The sequence below is a fragment of the Aythya marila genome (assembly GCF_965140915.1).
Source record: "Aythya marila genome assembly, chromosome: 1".
Lineage (NCBI taxonomy): Eukaryota > Metazoa > Chordata > Aves > Anseriformes > Anatidae > Aythya > Aythya marila.
The window spans coordinates 61524787-61550719 of NC_139042.1; the positions used below are offsets into that span (position 1 = coordinate 61524787).

General features: G+C 37.9%; 1 protein-coding gene across 1 annotated transcript in view; it reads left to right on the plus strand.

Annotated features, from left to right (window-relative positions):
• COL4A1 (collagen type IV alpha 1 chain) overlaps positions 1–16943 on the plus strand; it is a 126208-nt gene extending 109265 nt beyond the window's left edge. The window contains exons 43-52 of the mRNA XM_082783080.1: positions 396–529; positions 3744–3816; positions 4496–4567; positions 4940–5068; positions 6485–6583; positions 7850–8062; positions 9339–9516; positions 12335–12449; positions 13439–13611; positions 15427–16943. Coding sequence (XP_082639206.1) covers positions 396–529; positions 3744–3816; positions 4496–4567; positions 4940–5068; positions 6485–6583; positions 7850–8062; positions 9339–9516; positions 12335–12449; positions 13439–13611; positions 15427–15508 — 1268 coding nt within the window. The 3' untranslated portion in view covers positions 15509–16943. The remainder of the gene's footprint in view (positions 1–395; positions 530–3743; positions 3817–4495; positions 4568–4939; positions 5069–6484; positions 6584–7849; positions 8063–9338; positions 9517–12334; positions 12450–13438; positions 13612–15426) is intronic.
• The last annotated feature ends 8990 nt before the right edge of the window (positions 16944–25933 follow it).

Sequence of the window (25933 nt, forward strand, 5' to 3'; positions counted from 1 at the left end):
CTGGTGTGTCAATGTCTTTAAAAATAGCTCAGTGTGGCCTTACCTTGGCAGGTACTCTATGCTAGTGGTTAATGAGGAAAGTAGAGTAGAGCTGTAGTAAGTCTCTAGCACATTCACACCTGAGAACATACAATACGTTTTTCAGCTCATGTAAAACTCTCTACATTATTTTCCATCAACTACAGACAAAATAAATGATAGATATCCAGTCATGTGGGTGGGTATTCATATAGACCTCCCTGCAACAGATATTCCTACGTATTTTCTTGAAATGTTGTTATAATTACTTCAATTATGCCCATCTGTAGTTTGAGCCAGCTCATCCTCCTGCAGGTACTGCTTTTGTACAGAACAAATTTTGCTACTAAATACGTTCTTCCTCTTCTGGTTTATAGGTTTACCAGGTCCAATGGGGCCACCAGGGCCACCAGGTCTGAAAGGGGCCAAAGGAGAGCAGGGGAGCGAAGGCTGGCCTGGGACTCCTGGAGGTCCAGGAGTCAAAGGTGATCCAGGTTTCCAGGGTCTGCCAGTAAGTTACTTTCAGCACACTATCCAGACTTGTTGAAACCTGGTTCTTATAATTAATGGATATATTTCTTCTTCAAAATAATGATACTTTATGCTCAAGGTGCCTTTGGACTTACTGTTGATAGTGTAAAGTCAGTTTCAAAACATTTTAACTCTCTCTTTGAAGGCTACGTACCAATGATCTAGTGAACTAGTGAGCTAGTGAACTTATTAAGAAGACATTTATAGACAACGAATGATAACATTCAACACCCAGAAAGTAATTTACAATGTATTAACAGTACAGGATGGCTGCAGTACATCCATAAATCCTGCAAATGTATTAGTAATTAATTTTAAAAGTTGCTTATTTAAAAATAACTTGCCTTCTGAAAATATCCAAACTGCTTGGTTATGATATGAAACCTTTCAAACAAAGTGCACTTTCTGTACTGTAAGTAATGAGATATAGCTGCTGATTTAGAAATACAAGCAGGAAGTGCTGTTAATACATTGTTGTCATATATTTTTCATTTTTCCTGATATAAAACAGTCCCTTTTCTGTGTATTAGGGAGAATTAAGAAAAATAGGGCAGACACACAGAATAGATGGTACTCTATACTTTCTCTCTCAGAGTGTCTGCCTTCTTTTTCCACAGTAGAAAATATATTCTGTATTTTAACTTGTCATTTCCGCTGTCCTACTAAGAAAATAATAATAAAATTATGGAAGAAGGGATAAGAAAGTAGGTAAGTATGACTCAGCAATTCATAATGTATATAAGGAAGGAAGACTCAAGAAAAAGGTCCTGGTGAAAAAACAAGATACTGATAGTGGACTTAAAAGATCAGATTCTTGATAATGCAAAGATCTATTGCAACCTTTTCTGCATCCAGGAGTCAGAAGGGACACCTTCTGTCTTAGAGAGCATTGTATCATAGTAGTTATGAAGATAGTAAATTTCAAGATAACATTCTTTTTCTATTCATTTCATTTCTATTCATTTCTATTTCAAGATAACATCTTCATTGACGACCTTAATGAGGGAATAGTGTCTGCCCTCAGCAAGTACGCCGATGACACAAAGCTGAGAGGAGTGGCTGACATGCCAGAAGGCTGTGCTGCCATTCAGCAAGACCTGGACTGGCTGGAGAGATGGGCAGGAATAAACCAAATGAGATTTAATAAGAGTCAGTGTAGAGTCCTGCACCTGGGAAGGAACAACCCAATGTATCAGTACAGGCTGGGGGACGACCTGCTGGAGAGGAGCTCTGAGGAGAAGGACCTGGGTGTCCTGGTGGACGACAGGTTGACCATGAGGCAGCACTGTGCCCTTGTGGCCAAGAGGGCTAATGGGATCCTGGCATGCATTAAAAGGAGCGTGGCCAGCAGGTCAAGGGAGGTGATCCTCCCCCTCTACTCTGCCCTGGTCAGGCCTCACCTGGAGTACTGTGTCCAATTCTGGGCTCCCTGGTACAAGAAAGACAGGGATCTCCTGGAAAGAGTCCAGCGGAGGGCCACAAAAATGATACGGGGCCTGGAGCATCTTCCCTATGAGGAAAGGCTGAGAGACCTGGGTCTGTTCAGCCAGGAGAAGAGAAGACTGAGAGGGGATCTCCTCAGTGTATATAAATATCTGAGGGGTGGGGGACAGAAGGACGTAGCCAACCTCTTCTCAGTGGTTTGTGGGGATAGGCTGCAAGTTAGAACACAGGAAGTTCTGCACTGACATGCGAAAGAACTTCACGGTTAGGGTGACGGAGCACTGGAACAGGCTGCCCAGGGAGTTTGTGGAGTCGCCTTCTCTGGAGATATTCAAGGCCTGTCTGGACACCTACCTGGGCAGCCTGCTCTGAGGAACCTGCTTTGGCAGGGGGTTTGGACCAGATGATCTTTCGAGGTCCCTTCCAACCCCTACAGTTCTGTGATTCTGTGATTCTGTGATTCTGTGATTCTGTGATTCTGTGATTCCCATATACTTTCCGTAATTCAACAATTTGAGGGAAGTTCTAAAGCTTTTCACAGGTTAATATTCTACTCCAAGACTACCTGTTTTTTAAGAATGAGAAATGCCAGAAGATTTTGTTTCTTGTCTTTGGTCAGAACAAAATGTTTTACTCCTTCAAGAAATAACACTCCAAGGATAGGATTTCTTTTGTTTAGCTTTGGAAATCTTACTGCTGACATCCATTTTTGAGCTAGCCATCTCTTCTCCCTTTATAGGCAGTGAAAAGAATTAGGCATTTGTAGGGAGTCATTCTTCTCACCTTAATATAAACATCTAATACAAGTCAGTTGAAAAATCACCTTTGTGTGTGTTCATTCTATTGCTATTGTAACATGAGATTATTTCCCAACATTAGTGTTATTTTTCACTGAGTACTTAATTCACATCTCCAACAGGTTATGTAGCAAAGGGTCTTTGTTTCTTACCGCCACATGTTTTACACTATGTTATATAGCAGACTCTCATTGCCATGTTGCTTCATACTAGGGTTAGCAATTTGTTGGGGAAAACTCTAAGGTATTCTTAAAAGCTTTTTGCACACGATGTAATAGACAAAAGAAAAAAAGGATGTTGGCCGTCAGTTAAGTGACTGTTTATAGTGTCTTTAGAAATATAGGTTTGATTTTCCTTGAAGTGAAGCTATGATGAATTTGTCATTAATTTCAGTGGAGCAGTTTTTAATAGTGAAGGCCAGAGGAGTATTTCACATTATGTTTGAAGAGTTTAAGTCCTTATGTATTTTAGCCCTATTGAAAGATGAAAGTCTTCAAAGGATTATGAATTCTTGAGTACATTTAATTTCATTCCATGTGTCAATGTAGAAGTTTTTAAGTTTGCTATGGTTTAGAATTACCCTGTGTGATTATCCTCTGGGGATAACCGTCCTCTGGGGATGCACTGAATTTATTTTTTTAAATTGTAATAATCAGTGCTTAGTGAAGCTTTTCATAACAGTATGGTCTATGGTTGAAGACCTTTATATTACCTATATTACTTGTGAGACACCTTATTCTGATCTAGTATTTTGTAAGGCAAAAAATACTTTAGTAATGTGACAAACTTGTTCATGCAGGAGCAGCTTCTCCTCTAATAATTGTAGAGAAGAACCATTAAACTTAATTCTTCCCTCTTACTAGTTTTTCATATATTTTCAAAAATAAATTGCCTATTTGAGAGTTATATTGTAATAGTGTAGGATAACTTTGCTTCACTTTCTCTTTTGTACAGGGTAGTCCAGGTTTACCAGGAGATATCGGTCAAAAGGGTGATCTAGGGCCTCCAGGAGTTCCAGGAGTTCCAGGTGAGAAGAAACTTTGCCCTAAAAAGCATGCAAAAATTGTTTTTTCATATCCTTCCTCTCTCTCTCTCTCTCAAAAAAAAAAAAAGTGGACTCTGTGTTACAAAGTAATGCAAGCAGAACATTGAAAGCTGTGTCAAAAAATACATGAGAAGAATATTGGGATTTTTATTCAAGTTTTTTTTTTTTTTTTTGCTGTTTCCTTGTTGTCTTGCTTTGGCAATTTTAAGTGCATACTTGCTTTAGAAGATGGGCGTAAAATCAATTTTTTGGACATTACCAGTCAAGAACCATCAGGATTTTCTTGAGAGTGGGAGGGGCAAGTGTTATTTGTTATTTGAGGAAACATGGGTTCAATATATCTCCATTGTTGACTAAATTGTTGTTATTGTCACCATCACATACATGAAAACACTCTGTGTATAAAAAATGCAATTGCTAATAGAAAAAAAATCTAATTTAAAAAGATTATTAATTAAGAAAAATTTGTTTTCAGTCACCAGTTCTTTGGTGACTTAGTGCATTTGTTTTTATGTTTGTTCTTGAAAACAGTTTAAAAGTACTTGTTTGAATAAAATCATGGCCCTTATATGATCATGAGTTCACCCATGATAATTCTGAATATGTCCTTCCAAGTAGAGAAATTATTCAATACTCATGTAAACATTTCCTTTGACTTCAGGTCCAAAAGGATCTCCAGGCTTCCCAGGCCTTAAGGGTGAGCGAGGTGACCAAGGTCTTCCTGGATCTAAAGGTATAATGCAAAGACATACTTTTTTTTTGTTTCCAGATTTTGTTGTTGTTAAAATGGTTATTTGTGACTAATCAATGTACATCGCCTCCCACGGTTTTATTAGGCACAAAAAGGTAGAATCTGAAAACAGATATCGTGGTATCAGCATCCAAATATTCAGATTAGGTTTTAGTATTGGGTAGCTTTGGGTGGAGTATTGTTTTTTTTTTCTTGAAAATCAATATTGAGGATTTTTTTATTATTATTATTAGAGTCTTTAAATGGTAGTAGAAGGCAACGTTGTTTTCCAGTTTTATTTATTTATTTATTTATTTATTTATTTTTAATTATGCCACTTTACATATGTTTTGTTTTGCTTTGTTAATTTTCTAGGTTTACAAGGCCCACCGGGCCCACCAGGTCCTTTTCAGCTTATCAAAGGAGAGCCTGGTTTACCTGGCCCTGTAGGACCAGTTGGTCTCAAAGGGTTCCCAGGACTTCCAGGTCCCAAAGGACAGCAAGGTGAGAAAATTTGTAATTTGCCAGTAGTAATGCAAAAATATGCCAGTGTCAGGCTAGACACTAGAATATTTTTGGTATAATGATACCCAGCTTTGTATACTCCGCTCAAATTATGTTGGACAAGGAGGAAGAGCGTACTTCTCTTTGAAGCTTATCCAAAGGAGTACCAGAAACAGATGCCTTCCTTGTGATTTTTATAAGCTTCCTCTCTGTACTCATCACATAGGTATCTAAGATCAGTGGTAAGCAGGATGACCTGCATCATTCCCCAGAATGTATTTGGTTGAGTGTCTTCTGTCTTTAGTGTTTAATCCAAACTTAATTACTGTGTATCTCTGAGAGAAAGCAAACCTAAGGAAAAACACCTTGATCTTGGAGTGGAAAGTGCTCCCTGCGGAACCTTGTTCTGCAGTTCTTGACTTCCTCTCTTAGCCCAAACATTGCAATATTTAAAAGAAAAGGTGAACTGCAAAAATTTGACACAGAGAATAAGGGAATGGAGCAAAAGCTTATGTGAAAGAAATGCTGACACAAGGGTATGTGTCCTTCAGAATGACAGGGCATGGAGAGTGAGAGCTCACATGCATTCTTCAGCTATTAAGATTTTAAGGGACAGCTTTCTTCCTGGATATTTATGAGAAGGTGATGGAGAACTATGGTGGAATATAATTAATATTTTATTTCTAATTAATACAATATGTAAGTTTGTTCTAGAAAGTAGAGTTAAAACCCTGCAAAGACCATTAGGAAATAGCTGTGAAATAATCTCAGTGATTAAGCACAGCATGGTTTGCTTGTATGGGATCTGTTGCTGTTCTCTAGCAGTCAGTTCCATAGAATAACAGAAAACTGCCTTTTGAGTGATCACTAAGAGGACAGCTGTGACTAATTAAAGCTACTCATCTGCCACAGAAAGGTTGGTATGGTGCCAATCGTGTCAGCTTATTTTTAGCAAAGTCATAGTTACTGAGTTTATATAGTACTCAGAGCATCCGCTGATGTGGAAACTGATGAAGGGAAGACATAATATATGTTTGAAAACCTGTTTGGGAAGAAGAAGTTAAGAGAATACTGATTTTCCTGCTGTTCGTGACCCTACTTTTTATGGTCTTCTTTCGAAGGAGTCATGTAACAAGTAGCAAGAGATTGCTGTCCTTCCTTTTCATATTCCAGGCAAATGCTAGTGTTTTAGAAACACACACACACTACTTATTTTTTTTTTGCCCTTCTCTACTACAGTTATTTTGCCTTCAGTAACCCACATATTTCCTCTAGATATTGAAGTATGCACTCTGAATCTGAATGAGCTTAGTCTGTGCTGAGGTGTGACAGCACTGTACACGGTATCAAAAGACAAAAAGTCAGAATTAACATGGAGTAACATCCAGTAATAACTATTTCTTTTTTTTTAAACAGGGATGACAGGACCTTCAGGTGTACCTGGACCGCCCGGTAGTCCAGGGTTTGATGGCAAACCTGGGCAAAAAGGAGAAGTTGGTCCTTATGGTCCCCCAGGTAAGTCCATGAGTTTTTTGAAGACTTCTTAGAAAAATAATATAGATTAGGTGTGAAAATATGTAATCTCGGTTTCCTTTCCTTTCCTTCCCTTCCCTTCCCTTCCCTTTCCCTTTCCCTTTCCCTTTCCCTTTCCCTTTCCCTTTCCCTTTCCCTTTCCCTTTCCCTTTCCCTTTCCCTTTCCCTTTCCCTTTCCCTTTCCCTTTCCCTTTCCCTTTCCCTTTCCCTTTCCCTTTCCCTGGACTGAAAATGAGAGGTATAACTGAGAGAGAAGGAAACCTGTCTGTGTATATTCTTTCATATAAAACGCGTTTTGATACCTAGGAAATGTCTGCTGTTTGCATTACATTAGAAGTAATGAAGTAATGCTTGCTTCAAGTATAAGTAATGAACAATTTTGTAGATGTTTCTCCCTCAATCATACAACAGAAATTAGCATTTGAGACATTGGTAAATCTACAAATCAAGGTCACCTGTAGGTACTACTGGGCAAGCTTGAGGACCTTGTGATATTAATATAAGCCTTTCTCTGTGTCTGCAGATCTATCCCTTTCCTGCAATTGATAAAAAAGGAATATCTTTGTTTCCTTCTATATAAAGGCTGTAAATTCCCCACAGTGTTCATTGCAAAGGGGAGAACATTATCCTGCACACAGAATCAATCTTTTGTCTGAAGTTCCACTTCCATTACCAAATTTATATGCCTGTATTATTTATACATATGTAATATAGTATAGTACGTTATATTTATATATGTAAGTATACATATATAAAGGGGGCTCATAAGAAGGACAGAGAAAGACTTTTCACCAGGGCAAGAGAGGAATGAACTAGATGATCTTAAAGGGTCCCTTCCAAACCATAACATTCTATGATGAGAAAGAGAGACAAAGGATAAGTAATAAAGTCACAATATCACTGCAGATATTGTTACTTCCACAAATTTACTGACATCTGAGTCTTTCAACTTCGGTCACAAAAGATAAGTTTTAAAAATTGTGATATATTGTGAACAGGTCAGTTTTTGTTTTGTTTTTGTTTTTGTTTTTTTCTGATGTTAATGACTAGCTGGGAAACACCGATTAATGAGATTCCATTACTTACTGTATAATTTCAGCCCTGTTAGAATTCAAAATATTTTTGTCTGTAGATGCTCTCTAATGCATTTTAGTAACAATGCAAATAATGAATCAATGATCACTGCTACCTGAGTCTCTGGTAGCAGACAGTGTTTGTAGAGATAAAAGGAGATTCTCTGTATTGTAGGGCCCAGAGGATTCCCTGGTCCACCTGGTCCTGAAGGTTTGCCTGGGGCTATGGGCCCACCAGGTGCAGCATCTGTTGCTCATGGCTTCCTTGTTACCAGACATAGTCAAACCATTGAAGAACCATTATGTCCTTCGGGAACAAGGCTCATTTATCATGGCTACTCCTTGCTTTATGTACAAGGCAATGAAAGAGCACATGGCCAAGATCTGGGTAAGTAGAGACCAAATTAGAATTCAATTAAAACTCATTATAAGCGTTTCTTTCATTTGTAAAACTGTATTGAACAGAACTGTATAATTATTCTTGGGTAGCTGGTTCTTTATGCTCTCTGGGTTGGTACAAATAATAGGTTGGTTTATAGGAGGATAGGTGTCATTTTATTTAAGAAAGGTTTTATCAAAGCCTTTGGCATGGTCATTCATAGGATGCATATAGACAAATCAGTGAGATATGGGTGGCTAAGTGGATGGTAAGATGCATGGAAAATTGGTGGGTTGAGAGAAGAACCTCAAGTCTAGTAAAGACAAATGTGAAGTAGCATCCCTATGATGAAATAACTCCCTGCCACAGAACAGACTGACTGCTATTTCCAGTAGCAGTAGTAGAGACTGCTACAAAGCAGCATCACACAAAAGGGCCTGGGAGTCCTGGTGAGCAACATATTGCATATGAGTTAGCAGTGTGCCCTTGCAACAACTACTCACCTCCCTGCTGCCAAAACTGCTAGGCTTTATTGGCCAAAGTACAACCAGCAAGTGAAGGGAAGTGATTCTTCCCCTCTATTTGGCAGTTGTGAGATGAGGTCTGATATATTGTGCCTAGGACTTGGGCCTTCCAGAACAAGGAAGATACTGATATACCAGAGTGAATACAAGAGCTGACTACTAAGATGGTTAGTGGGGGCTGGAGTATGAACAGTCTGGTGGAACTGAATTTGCTGAGCTGTAACTGAAATTTAAGGAGAAGCTTTTATTGATGTCTATAGCTACCTAATGGAGGGGGGCATAGAAAAGGTGGAGCTCAGACTCTTCTCAGAGGAACTCAGTGATACTAGAAGAAGCAATAGACACAAGTATGAGATATTCCAGTGATATATATAAAGAAAATACTTTTCACCATAGCTGTGCTCAACCACTGGAGCAGGAGCCCAGGGACGTTGCATCTCTCTATTTGGAGACACTCAAAACTCTGGCTATGGACCTGAGCAACCTGATCTAACTGGCAAGGGGTTAGGACAGGAGACTTCTAGAGATCTAGTCCAATCTACATTATTCTGTGATTCTACAGGAAAGATTAGGCTATTCCTTCCCTTGCCCTATTCCTTCACTCTGAAACTAAGAGAAGTCACTCCCTCTGAGAAAGCTGGGCCCTCCAAAGCAAATGCGGTTTTAAAATGTTTTGGAGTTGCTACTGAAATATTTATTGGGCAACTGGCAATGTTTTAGCAAAAATGGACTAACTAGCAACCTTTGACTTAACATTTCAGGCACGGCAGGAAGCTGTCTTCGTAAATTTAGTACTATGCCTTTCTTATTCTGCAATATCAACAATGTATGTAACTTTGCATCAAGGAATGACTATTCCTACTGGTTGTCCACGCCTGAACCCATGCCAATGAGTATGGCTCCTATCACTGGGGAAAATATCAGGCCATTCATCAGCAGGTACAGTATCATAAAATGAGGAAGCCTGTGAAAGTCATATTTTCTTTCAAAAGACTTGTATTCTATATGTTTTTATTTCCTCCCTTTAAATTTAAAGTTTGAGTTGTTTTGGTGAAATGCTTCAGAGTACATGTATTCAGTTTAGACTTTGATCAAAAATAAATCCATCTTGGAGGAATCCCAAACAAATGAGGTATTCAGTTTTGAGTCTAATTTAAACAAAAATATTTACTTTGAAATTATGTTTTGTGATATACATTGAAGGAGAAAAAGTTCTGAATTTATTCACAATTCCTGTCCAAAACAATTCTTTTTTTCACTATCCATAGCTAGAAGCTTTTCAGGGCTCAGTTTCCTTTCATTTGCAAACGGTAGCATTATTTATCATACAGTAGAGTGCCAGGCAGGCTTCTTGCATTGCTTTGGATAGACTGCTTGAATACAGTCACTACTATCTGCCTTATAGGAAACAGTTGCAAAATCATTAATCTATTTTTCAATAAATCCAGATTCTCAGCTAGCAGAAATTATAGCACTTATATTGGATGTAAGTGTTGTGCATCAATCCAACATGTTAAAATTCTGGTCCATCTCAAGGTTGCTAGCAAAAAAAACATCCTGGCATAATAGGCCTAGTGCTGAAGGCAGAGGGGTGAGCAAAAGTGTGGTAAACTGTACCACTGTCATTAAGAGTCTGACAAAGGAAGCTCCAGCTAAAAACTTTGATGATAATCAGTAGATCTATGTGTTACTAAGATTCCCATCATTGCTTCTGATGTGTATCAGCAATTTTGGTTACTCTTCCTGCCATATAAAGTGGATAGGAATGGAGGGTGTTGGCAGTGCTTCCTCAGGCTGGTATATACCACCTAAGGGAAAGGACAGTTAACATCATCTGAAGGTTGTAGTCTTGACATATTGATATGTTCAAAAAACCTGCTTCATCGTATCGTACTGCAAAATATTTCATATTTATTTTGCATAGTAGAATCCATTGTGTATCTGTAGTTGTACTCTGTACTCTAATAATGGTTTAGTGGCAAATAAATATATATGCCTTGAAAATTAGATGGGCAGATTGAGGCCAAGATTCTCAAAAGTGACTACAGTTTTTGTTGGTCTTACATTTTTGGTTGTTAATTTGATATGAATGGAAAGGGTTTGACTTTCAGAAAGATTCAAATGACCAACCAATAGAAATTCATGTTCCTTTTATGACATCCATGGTCAAGCACCCAACATTTTGCACCTTTGACTATCACTCTGGAAAATTTTCCTCAATGAGGTAACTAGCAGTATTTTGCTTTATTATGCATATGGAGTAGTTTTTATACCATAAAAATGTATATGTATATATGTAAAGGTGTGTGTGGGGTGTATATATATCTGTATATATATACATTATCTATGCTTATTTAGATATATGAGTTTTTCTCCTTTTAGCCATGGCAAAGAGTGACATAATTGCTGTACACATTTTTTAAAACCAGCAAGGAATCTGAGAAGACTATTCTTTTAATTTATTTTACTAGCTGAAATCTTTAAACTAACAGTTTCCCCTGACCAAAAGTTGAAAAGGCATAGAAGTATCACTTGCTGCCTTGGGTCATGAGACTTCTTTTCATGTATACTGAAATACCAGTAATCTCTTGAAGCAAAGCAGAGCTCCAAGAATAGAGGCAACTTTTACATTCTTTTAACTTACTCTTTCATTGATGTTTTTCTAAAATAATTGTTTTGCTTCTGCGCTAAAGATGAAGGCAGTAGGTATGAAAGCAGTCTTCACAAGTCAGAAATAGAAGGCTTTCATTCTGAATTCCTTTGCTTTTGTGCATTTTCCAGAATCCAGCTTAATCCATTTTGCACTTGATTTATTATTTTTTTTCACAGCTTTGATAATAATATTCAGACTGTGTACTGCCAGGTATTTGGTTTGCATCATTTTCATCATTGCTTACTGCAGTAGCCAGTTCAGGAGTTGTACAAGAAAAAAATGATTGTATCTATTGAATTCCTTACTACCAGCCTCAATATCATAATTGTCAACCCAGCTCACATTTCTTATAATTCTCCTGTGAAGTCATGAGTGGTCTTTGGATTATTCAGTAACCTAGCAGTTCTGAGACACGACAAATTTATCTGAAGCAAAAGAACTGCTGCAGTGTAGCTTTCAAAGAGTTGCTTTCAGGTATGTTATTCAGTTACATTGCTAGAAATCTCTTATAGGAGATAAAGACCACAAATGTAAATAAAAGCCATTTTTAAGGAAAACGCATAGGGAAGAGTCTGTGTTACATTAGATTAGCAGCGATTGTCTTTGTAAGACATTTTCCACAGAGATGGCTTTCTCTCTGGAAGCCACTCTGAGCTATGTTTAGGATGATGAATTGCTGTTATTTGTCTCTGATCACAGTAGACCACTTTATAAGTGATACCCGCTGCGTTGCAATGTTAGGCTATTTGCCTCTCATGTTCACGACATTGAGCACTTTAAGAGCACTTTAAGAAACAGTACAAATGGGACTAGCAAAAGACAAATGCATTCAAATATTCAGATAAGTCTCTTGTTCTGAGCTCTTAGGAAGGCTAGTATGAGTAATACTCGATTCTTAAGCAGTCCCTAAGTAAATGAGAAACAAAAAAGAAACAGGTATTTTTCTAAATGAAATGCTTGGATTTTTGCCTTGCTTTTTAAGGTGACAACATTTTTGATTCAAACTTTCTTAATTAAAGTAATTTCTGAAAAAAAAAAAAAAAAAAAGAAAAAGTTCAGTCTTAGTAGAGTGCATGTATCTCATTTGCATCTTGGTCTTTCTAGATGCGCTGTGTGTGAAGCCCCTGCTATGGTAATAGCTGTTCACAGTCAAACAATTCAAATACCACCATGTCCTGAAGGCTGGAGTTCACTTTGGATTGGTTACTCCTTTGTCATGGTAAGTGCGCTGAGCTGAGAAACTATGTGTTTGATGCACACTCCTGCTCTGGGAAAGTTCATACCTGACTCTGTCAGTTTAGGTCTCAGGAAGGCATTAGACCTCTACCCTTTCTGTTGATTTTAAAAGGATTTGGGCTAATTACTAAATGAGAATAATGCAATAGCATTTTCTTGTTAATTTTTTGGGAAATGCACACAGCATGCTGTCTTGTTTGCAGCTCCAACAAAGGATCCAAGTGTTGAATAAAGAAGCAAATAAGCATAATTGTCTACCGTTCTTCCTATGCTGCATCAGCTTCCTGAGTACAGCAGTGTTGTGTTGCCATACTTGTTCCCATTTTTTTGATAAATAAGCCTTGAGTTTTCAACTCGTATTTTCTGCCTTTCATGCCGTTTCCTCAGCTGTATCTATACTAGTAAAATAAACAGGGCCAGGGAATGGTCTGAAAAGCCAGTCCATAGCTCTCCATAGTGGTTAGTTGTTAGCATGCTGTCATGCTCACAGCCTATAACAGCCACTCTCTCAGGTGTGGTGTGGGCATGATCTGAGACAGTGTGGGTCCAGAGGTGTGAGCACTTGGCAGTGGGAAAGAGGTCACTGTGATGTGGGGAAGGAACTAGGTTTAACTATTCAGATATAAACCATACTGGTCTGGTATGGACCTGAGAGACGGCCATGCCCTTTGGCTACTACATGGATATCTTGGGTCTTACTGTCAGTCCTGAAAGATTTCTGTGCATAGAGCTGCCCTGAGGTTGGTGTTGGTGGTGTGTTGTGCTGCCATTAAACTAATCAGGCTGGTGCCACCTCAAGAGCCCTGCAGCTATGCCCTCTTGCTCTTCCCTGAGCAGAAGGTCAAAACAGCAGACAGACACAACAGAGGACAAGGAGGGCATGTGAAGAAATATTTGTGCAAGAGTTAATAAATGTTGCAGCAGAAGAGACGAAAAGTTCCTTTCTCACTGATGTTTTTTTCACTTTCCTAGCACACCAGTGCTGGTGCTGAGGGCTCTGGCCAGGCCCTGGCATCTCCTGGTTCCTGCCTAGAGGAGTTCCGTAGCGCTCCCTTCATTGAATGCCATGGCCGGGGCACCTGCAATTATTATGCAAATGCTTACAGCTTCTGGCTTGCCACTATAGAGAGGAATGAGATGTTCAAGTAAGTTCATGATTGATTTATCAGTATTTGAGACTCAGTCAAACCTTGTCATTGAATAACAGAAGTATTGTTTGAGTGTAATACATGGTTGAAGTACTGGCTCTACCTCAGCATGCTTATTATGTACAGTTAGTGATTTCATAGCAAAAAGGAAAAATGGTAGTAGTTTTGGGGGGGAATGAATGAGTGTATTCACATTTGTGAACGAGTGTATTTACAGACATTAGTGTTTACAATTTGCCATTTGCACTTGGCATTTTACTCTTCAGAATTATCTAAAATGTTTGCATTTCCACTATTTTGATTGTATTCGTTGAATTGTAACTGGGATAGGCTGAAATTTTGATTGAAATTAACTCAGACTATACCATTCTCCCTAGTGAATGTTAACCTGTAATAGAAACACAGGAAATTAATGCAGATGTTGACCATGGAGAGGGAAGAAACTAAGCGAGCTGAGAAATTGTTTACCTCTCCACAATGATGGAAGAAGTATGCCTGAATAAAATGCAAAGGCAGAGACCCTAGGTATTTCTTCAGTCCTGCTGAGGTTCTAATTTCAGGAATTAAGTGCTAGTAGGCTTCGTTCTAGACTCCTGCACATAACTGTATTTTTCAATGTGGTCTCATTTGTTCCATCCAAATTTTATTAGCTATTAGTGTATAGACGAGTTCCCAGGTCTGCAAAGTTTACCCGATTAGCAGGCACTCCTCTGGAGCACAGGCAAACATCTTCTTCCACAGAAGTCCAGGCTGCCATTTTGCATACCCTTTATCTGTCCATGTCTTCTACATGTGAATGCTCATCAGCCTGTCTCAGCCAAAACGAAGCAGGCTGATTAGCCAGTTTTGACTGTTTGTCTATAAAATAGTTGTCAAATAAGTAGGTGGAAAAGTTGAGCACCATGACTGACAAACACTGGGGCTGTGATAATCTAATCATCAAGAAAAGTTTCTACTGAAAGAGCCCATGTGCCAACACTGGAGTGAGCACTAGCTCCCTAGGAAGGAGGAAAGCAGGTCAGAGGAAAATTTAGAAGAGTCAGCACTACAATTGTTTGTATTCATTGAGTTCTATTCAGAGACGTCTCAACTTCATATCCTTTTCTGGCAACAAACTTTATCTCAAATTGCTAAAATAACCCCAGATTAAGATAACTGTTCTGCTATTGTAATCCACAAGTACTCTTCAGTGTCCCATACACTCACAATCCTTTCTCAAGAAAAAAGTCAAATGGAAGCACACTTTTGTCTGAAAATGTTTTATTTCCGGTTGTTAGGAGTAACTCCTTATGACATGTTAACCACTAAAGATTTTGTTTTGTCTTTCTGTATCACACCACTTCACACACACCATTTCCTTTGCTTGGTCTTCATTATTCTGCAGTCACAAGGATTACCAGAAACTCATAAATAGTCAAATGTCTCCCATTTCCTTGCCCAACTTTTCTTTTCTTTACTTTATTTATTTATTTATTTATTTATTTTTTTATTTTAATGCCTAAATTTCAGCATGTTTTCAAGCTTCTGTCTAAGCAGGTAGTTCCTTCTGCTTAAGAAAACCTTCAGCCTAGCGACAGAATTCTAAATTAACTGAAAGTGGACGATGTTTGTCGGTAATCCTGTGATAGTTTGTGGTTTAGGCTTGTGAGTGAACAAAGAAATCAAAGAAATTAGGGATACCTTCTTAATTCAGCACAGCTTGAAGAGGCACTTGGTGGCATGCAAAGTTTGCCTTGTAAATTGTAAACCTGAAAACTGACTGTTTGTATTAACAGTTTTTAATGGGTCTTCCCTTTTCTTTATTTGTAATAGGAAACCGACTCCGTCAACTTTGAAAGCAGGGGATCTGCGCTCAAACGTTAGCCGTTGTCAAGTCTGTATGAGAAAAACATAATGACTTTTGAATTTCAACTAATTTCACACAATATGGTGCTATTTGTTTAACAGCAATGAAGCCTAGACGTATATCATATGTACCTCATTGTTGTCCAATATGAAAACAGTAAAGTGCCTTTTAGGAACTTGCATAACTAACACACACTGCTTTACTGGCCCTGTCCTTGCTGAAGAAGAAAAGAGACAACAAAGATAAGCTTCAAATGTTGACATGCCAAATGGCACTTTTGATCAAAAAATATATATTTTTTATATAAATGCAATGCACTGATAGAATAAAAAGTCAGCATTCATCCAGAAAAATGCAAAGGTGCTAGGAGGTATGCAGTTCTGCCTTATACTGTTTGACTCCCCTTTCTTATTCTTGTATTATATATTTAGACTCATTTTTCTTCCCCAGATAAGTTTGTTGTTACCATTATTTAGGTGTCTCAAAATCCCACACTCTTGGGTATGTACTTATTGTTCCTGTACAAAGCAATACTAATGTAAAAAAAAAAAAAAAAAAAGAGTTTTGGGATTACAGACTGTGGTTAACCATCTTTTCAAAGCATAGATTGCCATCCTGCAAACCTTTGCTTCTGTTGTAGTCCTTAGTGCTATTGGTTTTAATGGGACTACATCTGGAAGAGATTGCCAAATTGGGTTCACATATAGGCAAGTAAGTGTTTCTGCTATGTTGGTACTATGCAGCTTCTTTATGCAGTAGAACAAACTTTCCTGTGGAATAAAGAATGATCCAGCAATGATCAAGAAAAAATATATATATAAATATTATAGTAATTTATGTAGATATCAACCATTAGGCTTTGAGTTTACCATTTTGAAAAGAAGCTTACAAAAGTTTTCTTCTTTTCAGTGTCATAAATTAGATGTTAAATGCCAAAATATGATGTGAAATGTTCATTTTACATAGGTCATTTCAATGCCAAAGTTGCAGATACTGAACCCAGGTTAATAGCTATTTGTGTTTATTATAGTAAATCCTGCTTTGAGCTTATAGTCTTTATTCTGTATTTAATGTTTTTCAGGGTTTTAAACACTACTCACACACTGAATGACTTGATATTGAAAAGGATAAGGCCTTAATTTTGTTAATATTGTGCCAAAAAAATCTTCAAAGTAGCCTCAAAAATATTTCTAAAGGATTTCTATGCAGCAATAACAATGTTTGAGCACATCAGCATCCAAAGGTGTTTTATAGTCTATAACCATGAAAATACCAAAAGATTTTTGCAAATGTCAAGGCCTTTGTGTAATTTCTTAAATGTGTATTATATCTTAAGAGTTCAAGTTTGTAATAAAACTATTTGTGTAAAAAACAAAAAAGCAGAAGAAAAGAAAAAAGTTTTTACTAATTTGTTATTAGCATTCATTTACAGCAATGAATTAATTTTGAATAAGCCACCAATAAATGCACAAGCTTAATGCAATCACAGATTATTTTTGTTTTGCACATCTTGCAGATGTACAAAGCATCTTCAAAAGGGGAAAGCAGGACACTGTACTGACACCTCAATTGTTACTGTGTAAGAACTGGTACTGATAGACAAAGCATGGATTATGCATCTGTTACTGAAATGTGTTTGATGTTAACGTGTTACAGAAATACTCAAACTTCATTTTAGCTTATGGGAAGCAGTCAAGATACAGATTTTTTTCACTCTTCCTTTGAATTTTTCTAGACAAAATGGAACTAAATTGTACAGGGTGAAAATCAAAATATCTGATATAATTTTGCTTGTAAGCAATGAAGGTGAATCTTTGCTCAGGTTGTCTGAAGAGGAAATGGGCCGTGATATCTTTTTCCTTGGCAAAAGCACATACTTTGTTAATGTTGCATATTGTTTTCCCAAATTCATGGGTAGGCTGCTGCTGCTGCTGTTCTGATCTCACTTTCACTTAAAATCCTTGAGAACATTGGCTGGCCAAATGACTGAGTACCCCTGAACAGAAATTGGCCATTTCCTTCAGTTCTGAGTCTTTCTCACATGGAAGAGTTCTGACAGATGATCCTTTCATTTATAAATGACCAGTCCTCACAAAAGTCCTTTACCAGCCTATGAAGTACAATAATGTGTTTCTGTCCAATCAGCTTGGTGCAGGGATTTCCAAAGTGCTATATGTTTTTCAGAGGAAGAGGAGAATAGAGGGTGATTCCAAACAGAGGGTGATTCTTGTTGTCTAGGAGGCAGACATTCAGCCTTCTCCATCTTAGAGGATCCAAGCTACTGGTCAGACATCTTAATTGCACTTTACAGTTTATCTCCAAGGGGTTATCTCAGCTAGGGATTTAATTTGATTGGTTCAAATCACCTCAGAACTGATAGATGGTTGATTTTTCAAGTCCTACATGCATGTTGGAATCAAATTTGTGCATAAGAAAATAATTGCCTTTGCTGGTAAAGGGACTACTCATTGCAGCTGGGTGTGTACTAACCTGTATTTCCTTAAATGGGAGCATTTTGGAAACAAGGTCCTTTGGAAAAGAAAAAAAAAATAAATCAAAAAACATTTGAACTATAGTTTTATGTCATACTTACCTAGTAGGAATTATTTATTCCATAACCTCCAGCTCTTAAAATGACCTCAACCTCTGTAATGCTAGATATGCTGTTTCTACTTAAATCAATGAGTAAACTTTTCAGTGGTTATTGAATATAAATCAGATCTCCTGAAAATATTGTGAATGCTGGATTTTGATGCCCAGCATGAGGAAGAGCCCACATACAATTGCAGAACAATTGTGAAATTCTTTCTTACTTTCAAAAGTCTGTAAGTATCCCATATTCAGTCATTCTTGGCCAGCTTTGTTGCTACAGTACAGTTCATTGTGTGAACAGGCAACTGCAAACACATAATTTGTTAAAATTGTCTTGCATAATCTTAAATTTCAGGAAAAAGCTTTCTTAAAGAAGTACAGCTTGTTTAGTAGGCCTGACTGTTTTTGAATGCAGTACTTGAAAAGTAACTTTAATGACCCAAATAAATACATTTCTAAAACAGCAGGTGGTGCCCTTGCTCTCTTTATGCTAAGAGTGGTACTAACAACTTCAACAAATAATGTGTTCTCCAGTTCACCAAAATGTAAAGCAGGGTGGCAGTTCTCTGCTTTCCTGAGTCTCTGTCTTTATTCCTACATGTTCTATTCACCAGCAATTTTCTTTTTCAAATATAGGTAAAGCAGTGTTCAGTAAAAAAAAAAATAAAATAAAAAAAGCAGATTCTAAAACCAGGCAAAATAAAAATAGAGTAAAATGAAATAATTTGTTTCAAAATATATATTTGATTATCTCTTAGCCTGTGTATCTTTTCTGGCAGATGCACATTCAGTTCATAATTATATATCTTTTTCTTTCATAGTGGTAACTTGCTTGATAAAACACGTTTTCCTCTTCTTTTTCTTTTTCTTTTTCTTTTTCTTTTTCTTTTTCTTTTTCTTTTTCTTTTTCTTTTTCTTTTTCTTTTTCTCTTTCTCTTTCTCTTTCTCTTTCTCTTTCTCTTTCTCTTTCTCTTTCTCTTTCTCTTTCTTTTTCTCTCTTTTTCTTTTTCTTTTTCTTTTTCTTTTTCTCTTTCTCTTTCTCTTTCTTTTTCTTTTTCTTTTTCTTTTTCTTTTTCTTTTTCTTTTTCTTTTTCTTTTTCTTTTTCTTTTTCTTTTTCTTTTTCTTTTTCTTTTTCTTTTTCTTTTTCTTTTTCTTCTTTTCCTTTTCCTTTTCCTTTTCCTTTTTCATTTTTTCCTTTTCCTTTTTTCTCTTTCTCTTTCTCTTTCTCTTTCTCTTTCTCTTTCTCTTTCTCTTTCTCTTTCTCTTTCTCTTTCTCTTTCTCTTTCTCTTTCTCTTTCTCTTTCTCTTTCTCTTTCTCTTTCTCTTTCTCTTTCTCTTTCTCTTTCTCTTTCTCTTTCTCTTTCTCTTTCTCTTTTTCCTGTCTTCTTCAGGTCTCCTGAGAGCAGTATTCCCTTGTTATGATCCCTGAAACAAGATTGTATTGAAGCCATATCTTTTTACATCTGAAATCATAAACCTGTGTGACTTTCTGAGAGTTCCTTTTCTGCCTTTCATGTTTTACAAATCTGGAGTAATCTACACTATTTACACAAGACAAAACATCAAGCATCTGTAAAACACAAGGCCCGGCACTTGGGTCCCAGAAGACCCACTAAACACAGTAAGCAGAAAATATGGCACCTGGCACAAAGAAAGACCCCTGACAATTTGATATGTTGGTATCTCTAATAATGATGATCATCAGATAATATCTGCGTGTGGGCATTCAGGTGGAATTTAGTGTCATTTTTCTTGATGCTGCAGTGGAGTTACCTCTGTCTTTGGTGTTTACATAGCAGCAGCGATGTGTTACTCGCTGTATTTCTACCTATTCATACAGAAATAATCTTTCCTATGAACTTCACATCCTGAATTAGATAACACAGTGAGAAAACGAGACCAGCATGGATGCTTAAATGCATACCTCAGGCTTGGGCTAATGCTGAGACTAGTGATGGACTGGGATATAATTAATCATTATTAAGAAAAGGTATTCAGTGACCAAATGGAAGCATTCAGCCTCTCTGTTTTCAGGCTGAGGTAAGAGTGTGCAGAAGAGGAAATTGTTCCATCCACCCACTAGTTATGCTATCGTTTATTTAAAATGAACTCAATATTACTTGTAAATGTGTAATATTGGTGAGATATGCACAGTCTGATTATAAATCAAAAATAATATGCAACCATTTTTATTGCTAACAGCTGAGCAAGAAGCACATACTCTTTGTGGAAGATGTGCTAACAGTCAGAAAGACCTCAAAAATAATTTCCTGGAAACAAGCAAACAAACAAAAAAAATTGTTTTTGTGTGGTAAAGATGCTTCACCCAGGCTCACTGACACCACCTTTTGTCTTCAGATCCCACCATAAAGGGGATATGTCTGAATTGAATATTCTTACTTATATGTTGATTTCTAAATCAACAGCCTGGGAACAGGCTGCCCAGGGAAGTGGTGGAGTCACCATCCTTGGAAGTCTTCAAAAGACGTTTAGATGTAGAGCTTAGGGATATGGTTTAGTGGAGGGCTGTTAGCGTTAGGTTGGAGGTTGGACTCGATGACCTTGAGGTCTCTTCCAACCTAGAAAATTCTGTGATTCTGTGATTCTGTGATTCTGTAAATATTTAATCCTTTCCAATTTCTTATTGTCTTGAACCCAAAGAGAACAGAACATTGCTTTTAGGTAAACAATCAAAAGATTTACAAATGCCTGAATACCTTAGTTGTACATACATTAGAAAGCTGCCTTCATTTTCTTCTGGCTATACGCCATCAGCTATATTTATTATAATTGGCATGCAGAGGACAGAAGACTTGACAGAGTGAAAGTTATAGATGGAACATGATCATTTGATGCTCTGTCAACTTCTGTCTCGCCTAAGAAAATGTTACATTTCATGCAGAATTGTGGCAGGCTTCATTTGTCATCTCAGCTCCATGAAGTATGATTTACGCTGTAGTAAATAAGCATGTAAAAGGGCCTGGGCAGGGGAGAAAGCCCTTGTAAAATAGTTTAAAGAGCGTTGATCAAACCTTTTTATTATTCTTAGAGCACAGCTTTCATACTGGTATAATTCACTGTATTCTTGCTCTAGAATATACCTCTTGGGCTTTCACCAACGTGGTTATTTCTCACCACTGGTTCCTGGAAGAGGTTCAAAATGGAGAGTGCTAGCACATGCCCAGTGCTATCTTTTGCCAAAGCTTTTGTTATCCTTGTGGGCATTGTGGCTGGCACTGGAAGGTGCTTCCCTCTTCCTATTTCCTGTAAATAATTACAGCAACATTTTCTTCCAGCCTAATTTTGGAACTGAACCTGTCTGTGAGATGTGATCAAAGTGGCAACCAAATCACAGAAACTTGAAACGCAATCATATGTCAAGAATTTTTTGTGTACCACTTTTAAAAATGTTTCTGGGAAATTCCCAACTATACACAATGCTCAGGCACTGATTCCCAGGCAAGTCTAAGTATTGTTTTATATTTACATGGAGATTTACCTCCTATTACCATAGCATGGAAAATGTGCCGCAGCAGCATCTGCACAACTTTGGGACCAAGGACACTGGCAGGTAAGAATGTACATACCTGACAGAAGTGATTGCTGGCACTTGATAGCCCAACAGAGACATGTAGGGATGATAGCACTGGTTCTTCTCTTTGCCAGAGATGCTACAGCTTTTTCACAGATTTTTTGGCCACCTTTGATCAGCAATTGGGAACTATCAATTGTCTCTGATCAAAAGCTGTTTGTAATACCATCCAGGCTTTTTAGCATTGTCCCTGAACCAAGAAAAGGAGTTAGCCCAAGGCAGTGAAAGATACTCCCTATCTTATTCTCAGCCCTGCCTTTGCTAATACAAAACACATAGAAAAAAAAAAAAAAAAAAAAAAGTGCTGGCATTCCATTAAAAAGAAACTGCAGCCCTCTTCCTCTCTTCAAAGACAAATCTCACTCCAGGGAAAGGTGGTGAACTCTCTCAAATGGGAGGGAAGGAAACCCGAAACAAAAATTTGAGAAAATTCTCTAGCGGATATATTCACATTATAACAACAGAATAAGAAAGGCGATTATAGCATTTCAGATATTGCCTACAGTTATGAGCTAAAAATGGGGATTTCTTAACAGGACAGATACAGAACTTATGAAGCTCAAATTGAAAAAAAAAATAAATACAGGAATCAAATTGGCTGAGTAGTCTCTCTGTAACCGCAAGCTTATACATTTGAAATAAAAATCGTATGCTGATTCCAAGAGTTACTGTGATTGCTGGTGGTGCAAACCAGAAGCACTGCATTTCCTACAGGAAGACACCATGACCCTAGGGTCACAGATCCAAGTAACTGCAGAGAGAATAATTGAGATTCTGCTCAGATGAAGTGCTTCAAAGCATCTGCAGGATTCCAGTTACAGCCACTCTCCTTTTCAGAAAAGTGGCCTAAAAAAACTGGAGTAGGTCCTATTAGTCAGAGCCCGAGAATCTGAAAACTGCATTTGTGAAGATGATCTGGATGCTGTGGCCAAGTGCTTGATTCACTGATACGAAAAATCTGAGCTCTTCTAAGTAGCTTTAGTACCAACACATATTTTTTTGTCCTGATCTATTGTAATCAATCTAGCCAACACATGTAAAATAATAACTACTAACAAGTAGGTTTCTTTTCAGAAACACACAGTAGAGTGGAATTTCTTTAAGTTCTTTTCTTCCAGGCAAATTACAGGGGATCACAGAGCGAGGGAGAGAGATTTTGTAGTTGTTTGTTTGCTTTTGCAAGGCACAGAACATGACCCCTTAGGAATGTGTAGGAGAGGAAATGAAAAGCAGACGTGGGAAGCTGAAAAAGCAGCACTTCTCCTCTATCATTAAGTGTATAATAAGGCAGATTACATCAGTTGTTGGCCTAGTCTCCCTGGTGAACAGGTGTCATAGATACAGTACTGCCTAATCAAATATTAACTCATCATGTGGCAGCAAGTGCTAAGAGAAGGCACATGTAAGATCATCTACCTCCTTTTGCATGCAGCCAACTCTTCCGGGGGACAGTAGGGTTCCGTAAAGGACATTCCCGTCGTGTTTATGGAGTGAATCTAATTTTATACGGTTGCATAGACTTGTGACAACCAACTTCATTTTCTATTTCCTATAAGAAACTGTACTGGATACTGACATATGAAGAGCCACAAACACAGATAAGTGGTTTGTTTACGTACACAGTTCTAAAATAAACCCATAGGAGTTTAGAAATAACCATCTTCAACAATTACTTAGAATAAACTGATATACAAGAGTTTTGATTCATTGTTTAGAATAGCAAATAAATACCAGTGCTCCCATTTTACAAGCAAGAAGAAAAAAAAAAAAAAAGTAACATGCAGTAAGTAAGAGAAAAGGTCAGTCTTTTAAATTCTGGGCCAGGATCATGCTCTGCCCCAAACTGTCTGGCACTACTGGATAGTGACCAAAAATGGAAAAAAAAATATTTTTTGCATGTTCCATTGTATATGTTAGACTTTACTTATACAACCTTACTTTATACTTACTTTATACAACCTTACACAGAATCCAAAGAGTTGCAGTAGTTGCAGCTGGATCACATATACCAGTGTTGTACATAGGATGCCAAGTAACTCAAGTGTCCCTTTCTGTCTTCTCAGTTGCTTTCCTGGAAGAGAGGAAAATTACTGAAGTATGGTGTTCATAGTAAAGTCTCCAAAGCAAACTAATGATAGATGAAATGAAGCAAGTATACTAAAGACAGCATATTACTTGCTCTTTCTCTGGGCTCCAGGAAAGTCCGTATTGAGGGAGAAACAATGACTAGAAGAGGATTTTTAGGATGATCAAGTGTCCTGGTGTATGGACTGTTACAAGTGGCCTCTTTGATCCATCCTAGCTCTTCTTTTTCTGAGATGAGAAGTGCAGAACTCATCCACACATTTTCAAGGAAGGGGCTAAAAAAAATCTTCCTGTTTAATAGAGAAGGGACTTAGTGCATTGGGTGTAAAATGACCATGAAAATTAATCCTGGAGAATCCTTTATAACTATCAAAGGAGGTAGATTTGGAGCTGTTTTGTGTTTTGGTTTGGTTCGGTTGCAGTAAAAATGTTGGTGCAAAAGTATGTTAAGGCCTGGCAAATTTGCACAGCTACCTGATGGGATTGCCTGGGCTGGTAGGACTGAAAAACTAAGGCACTGTCCAAGCTGTGTTAGCACTTCCTGAAAAGAAATGCACATCTGTTAGCCATACCCTGTTGTCAGATAGTGTCTTTCTATGTTCTAGTGGGATTCTTCATATGGATAATACATATATATTTTCAACAATTATTTTATGTAGATTTTACATCTGAGAGCTATTACCCTATCATCTGTACTACTTGTCCAAAATATTATTAAAATTCAGCCGACAGAAGGAAGAATCTGATGTATGAGTTCCTGTTCTATAGTTTTTAATTACTCAATGGAGGTGGGAGGTGTGCCAAGAGCTGGACAGATCTAGGTGGAAATTTTAGCTCTGACTCAGCTCCACCTTGAACTGAGATACAGGTGCAGGCTGTTCTCTCTCCACCCCGCTTCCTTTTGGAAAGAAGCCCAGAGGTGTAGGACAGGGATCCAGCAGATTTGTCAGTGAGGTAGGACTGGCAGGTGCATCAAAGGGAACATTTGCTCCGGGACTGGGACGTGGCCAAGGTGCATGGTCTACAAACACAACACCTGCCCCACGGTGCAAATACACCCAGCATCATCCTGCTCTGCTTCAGCTCATGTCAATGGGAGCAGAGCTGGTGAGGCTTGAGCACCTCAAAAAATCCACAGTGATTTATTTAGGGGGTTCAAAAGAAGCACTGCTAGGCCACCTGTTGATGATAAAGCCTTGTCGATTTGAGAATAATTGAGGATATCTCCTTCAGTCCTGTATTGCGCCAACTGCAACATATTTTGGATGCCCTGCTGTCAGTGAAAATAGGCAGTCTTCTTGAACTCTCACTTCTGAAAATGAGACCAGTAAGAGCTTGTCATCGGTTTTTATTAACACAAAATATTTTAGCAAGCTCTTGCCATTTTAAGTATTGTGGGGAAAACAAAGCATTCATCTGCCTCCTCTAGCAATTTTCATAGCTCATGAGACTAATCGTTCCTGTCAGGTAGCTGGATAGCTTGTTCATTCTTCATAGCTGACAACCTTTTTACATTCGGTATTGAAGCACAGGCTTCAGCCTTATGCTGCAAAGAATATCCTACATATTTTAATCGCTTCCTAGAATCACTCACCTTTTGAAAGCTGCACAGCACTGTGCTGAAAAGCACAGAAAGGACAACATTGAGTCTACAGGATTCATATTCTGCATTGGATTTGCTGGCAGAAATGTAATGCTCTCAGCAAAAGGCATCGAGAATGGGCTCTGCTGTAATCTTGGTGAACTGGTGATCCTTACTTTTATTTCATACTCGGCATCTGCTGTGATTTGATCTAGATTTTAATTTAAAAAAAAAAAAAAAAAAAAAAAAGCAAAAAAAAAGCTATATTGTGTTGATGGGTCCTAGAGGGCTGGTTAGAGGGAAAGAAATACAGAACAGGAATATTCTCTTGTTTTCACAAGGAGAAGCAGAGTTGTTACCAGCAAAGAGATTCTGCTGCAGTAAACTTGTCCTGGTGGGACAGGTTTAAGCACTTAATCCCTTTGCTGCTCCTGTTATAACAATTCCTAGAATATGGCAGCACTAACAGGATGTTTTCCATAGAGATTAAAAAGGATTATTCATTTTAGTGACTCATCTCCAGCCAGTCCATTGTTGAAAGCTGTGGCTGATTGTACAAACAGTGTGTTGTCCTGATGAAAGGAAAGCAAACTGAAGGGACCAGCTCCTTTTCAGCCACCA